Source organism: Sinocyclocheilus anshuiensis, unplaced genomic scaffold, assembly GCF_001515605.1.
Source record: "Sinocyclocheilus anshuiensis isolate Anshui unplaced genomic scaffold, SAMN03320099.WGS_v1.1 scaffold328, whole genome shotgun sequence".
Classification (NCBI taxonomy): Eukaryota; Metazoa; Chordata; class Actinopteri; order Cypriniformes; family Cyprinidae; genus Sinocyclocheilus; species Sinocyclocheilus anshuiensis.
The window spans coordinates 598,271-601,911 of NW_015558621.1; the positions used below are offsets into that span (position 1 = coordinate 598,271).

Sequence of the window (3,641 nt, forward strand, 5' to 3'; positions counted from 1 at the left end):
AGATACATAGATTCAACAATCTTTGGTCTCCCCAGTCTTAAATGTTACATCCTTGCAGCTAAAATGGTAACTTGCATGAAAACTGAACTTTCCTCACTGCTCCCACAGCAACTCAAACCCACACTCAGCTGGAGCAAGTTCACTCAGCTAATCCTGGTGTTTTATGCTCATTGTGAGCTGGAGTGTTGACCTGCGCGAACATACCGGGACCAAACCCTTTGTTTGCCCTGCTTTCACCCAAAACACTGCACTGCACTTGCCAGTGAATGGGCTCACAGCAGCCATGTGGCACTTCTATAGTTATGTGCTGAGCTGGCGACCCTGTGGTCTGTCCCGCGCGCCCTTCAGAACGTACTTCACGCGCACGGCACGCGGCAGCCGGTATAAAACCCAAGCGCCAGGTTCTCTCAAAGCTCCACGCGAAACTGGCGTGCCACACTCGAGCTCAGTGACTAAAACGGTAAGATCCCAAATTACATCTCACGGAGCTCATGGCACAATTATAAAATTAGTATGGTCTACTTTACAAACATCTTCTCAGTATGGCCACATTGTGCGAATGGTTTTGATTTATTTAAATCTAACAATTGTGTTTACATTTTATTACTAAAATAGCTATTTTGTTAATAAAACAACGAATTCGAATCTAATACATCGATTATTGTATGTTTTAAGTAACTTTAAATCTGTAATAAGCTAATGATAAAGAACACAGTTTACATATAATAGCCTACGTTGTCTTGTTCATTACTATAAACATATGAGTGTTAGCTATTTATTTGACTTCATTTTACAGTCTGCATCTAATATCATTGGTATTTATTATGGTTTTATTTATTTATTTATTATTATTATTTTTTAGATATAAAGATGTATAGGTTCAATCGATCCACCATGATGCAGCCCATGATCAACTATGGCATGGGAATGGCTCCTTTCTTCAAGGTAAACTGCCATTAACACACACACACACACACACACACACACACACACACGCACACTTTTAGTCCCTTTTGAAATACCCAGGACTTTAATATAAAAAAAAAAGAAAGTTATTATACTAATGCATCTAATAGATCAATAGAATATGGTATGAGGAATTTTTGCACGTATATTATAGGAAAACACTTAAAAAAATCACACCACAAACTTAACCTTTGTGCTTTTGTTCTGCTAGGTGACTGTGTTTGAGCAGGAACACTTCCAGGGAAAATGTCAGGAGTTCACCTCAGAATGCTGCAACATCCAGGAGTGTGGCTTTGACAACATCCGTTCTATTCGCGTTGAGAGTGGCTCGTAAGTTACAGCGTTTGTTAACTGAATACAGTATGCACTAGGGAGTTTTCATCTAACTGTATGCCCATGTTTGACTGGATGTTCTCTCTTTCCATAGCTGGGTGGGTTATGAGCACCACGACTTCCAGGGACAGCAGTTCATCCTGGAGAGAGGAGAATATCCTCACTGGGATGCCTACAGTGGAAACCTGTCATACCACGTGGAGAGACTCATGTCTTTTAGACCTGTCTACTGTGCTGTGAGTTATTCCCTCCCTTTTATATGCTAGAAATCTTAAAGGCATATAGTATTTTGTGCTGGCTAATATGTAATATTTATTCAGCAAGTGTCCATAACAGGATTTATTGAAATAAAGCAAGTTGCATTGGACTGGTCATGTGATCTCAACTTGGCAGCCTCAATAGGTCAACTAGTTGAGATTGGCTATATTGCTTTATGCAAGCATACTGTATGTATTCAGGTAAAGTTGAATGTACTTATTGGATATACTGGTATGACTGGAGTCTTCCTCTCAAGTGATTATACATAATTTTAACATATTGCTTCAAAAATATTATTTATGTATTCACTATTTATTTTAGTACTATTTATTAATCTCTTAACCTTTTTTAATTAGTTAAAAAAAATAATGACTGTACCTTTAAATATTGTGTATGTCTATTTAGCTTTATTTTTATTTCAGTTCTAGTTTTAGTAGTTTTTAGTAATTTAACAAGGCAATATTTCAGATTTTTCATTAAGTGTTTTTTGTTTGTTTATATTTTCTTTTATTTCAGCTTTAATTTAATTAACAGAGACATTTTTAATAGTTTTAGTTAACAACAACAGCACTGATATAATCACTTGAATATGTGGATATGTGGGGTCAATCTCTCTCTCTCGTCTCCCCTCAGTCTCACCAGAGCAGTCGCATGACCATTTTCGAGAGGGAGAACTTCCTGGGCCGCTGTGTGGAGCTGTGTGACGACTACCCCTCTCTGCAGGCCATGGGATGGTGTGGTCCTGAAGTGGGCTCCATGCATGTGCAATGCGGCGCGTGAGTCTCTTCTCTGTATTTTCCCATTATTTCTTTTGTTTCAACACAATCAACAGCACACCTGAAAAAACGATAGGTGCGTAGGAAAAAAAGGTCCAACAAAACTGTCAAGTCCAAAATATAAAAAGATGCAATCCCGCACACTATCAATCCTTGCAAAATATTGAAGTTTATTTACAAAAGCAACGTTTCGGTCCAAACGTTGCTTTTGTAAATAAACTTCAATATTTAGCAAGGATTGATAGTGTGTGGGATTGCATCTTTTTATATTTCTTTTCAACACAGTAATACCTGACCCTCATTTCTCCATCTCTGTGTGTAGTTTTGTGTGTTACGAGTTCCCAGGATACAGGGGAAGGCAGTACATCATGGAGTGTGAGAGGCACAGCGGAGACTTTCAGCACTGGAGAAACTGGGGTTCCCACAGCCAGACCCCTCAGATCCAGTCCATCCGCAGAATCCAGCACTAAGAGCTCAGGCTCACCGGGGGACACTTCACCGATCACCCTGCCGCCTGACAAACACACTTTACACATACACACGCTCACACTGTTTTTCCTAACGAGTGTCTTTTTATTGCTAGGAACACACACATCTACGCGGCACACATACCATCATGTTTTACACAAGGGTGCCAATCACATTTCTGACTATGACTAATGTCAGGTGCGAAACAACACCCTCTGGAGGTGCTCCACACAACCAATGCAAACCAAAGCTAAGTTAGGCCATATCCCTGGAGGGGGACTGGCTGAGAGCAGCTCAGGTGTAATGTGTAGGAGGATGACAAAAACATCACAGACAAATAAATGCTTAATAAATAAACTTGTGTTCACTTCAGTGACTCAGTTCTGTGCAATTATTGTGTGTGAGTTACACAAAGTACATACATTTCATTATAACCAATCCATAAGGCAAGGCAAGTTTATTTATATAGCACATTTCGTACACAATGGTAATTCAAAGTGCTTTACATAAAAGAAAGTAAAATAATCATAAAAAATAATCACAAAAATAAAACAAGGAATTTAAAAACTTTGAAAATTATTTAAAAATTGATTTAAAATGAATTTAAGACAGTTAAAAATAGAAAATGATTATACATAAAATACAGAGTTAAGCACCCTTTTGAAAAAATATGTGGGAAGTGTGTCAAGATAGCAGGTTGACGATGTAAGGTGCTGCACTATTTCTTCCAAAATGTTGCTATCAATTGCTTCAAAAACAGACGTAGTATCTTCTTTTTAATATTGCGGTCGAATCTGTCTGACCGCTGCATAACTTGAGGATGTGCTAATCGCCTTCCTG

At 38.5% G+C, this 3,641-nt stretch overlaps 1 protein-coding gene across 1 annotated transcript; it reads left to right on the forward strand.

Moving 5' to 3' along the window:
* Positions 1-387: 387 nt before the first annotated feature.
* Positions 388-3,002, forward strand: LOC107680648 (beta-crystallin A1-like). Its single transcript, XM_016476643.1, has 6 exons — positions 388-460; positions 863-945; positions 1,178-1,296; positions 1,394-1,535; positions 2,191-2,333; positions 2,656-3,002. The coding sequence occupies exons 2-6, from the start codon at positions 871-873 to the stop codon at positions 2,801-2,803; spliced, it is 627 nt and encodes a 208-aa protein (XP_016332129.1). The 5' UTR covers positions 388-460; positions 863-870; the 3' UTR covers positions 2,804-3,002.
* Positions 3,003-3,641: the final 639 nt, after the last annotated feature.

What these genes read in the sequence shown, in the direction of transcription:
- LOC107680648 (XM_016476643.1), top strand. Translation starts at nt 871, where the DNA reads ATGTATAGGTTCAATCGATCCACCATGATGCAGCCCATGATCAACTAT. An exon ending in ATTCGCGTTGAGAGTGGCTC is followed by an intron (nt 1,297 to 1,393) that starts GTAAGTTACAGC and finishes CTCTTTCCATAG; the next exon opens with CTGGGTGGGTTATGAGCACC. An exon ending in ATGCATGTGCAATGCGGCGC is followed by an intron (nt 2,334 to 2,655) that starts GTGAGTCTCTTC and finishes CTCTGTGTGTAG; the next exon opens with TTTTGTGTGTTACGAGTTCC.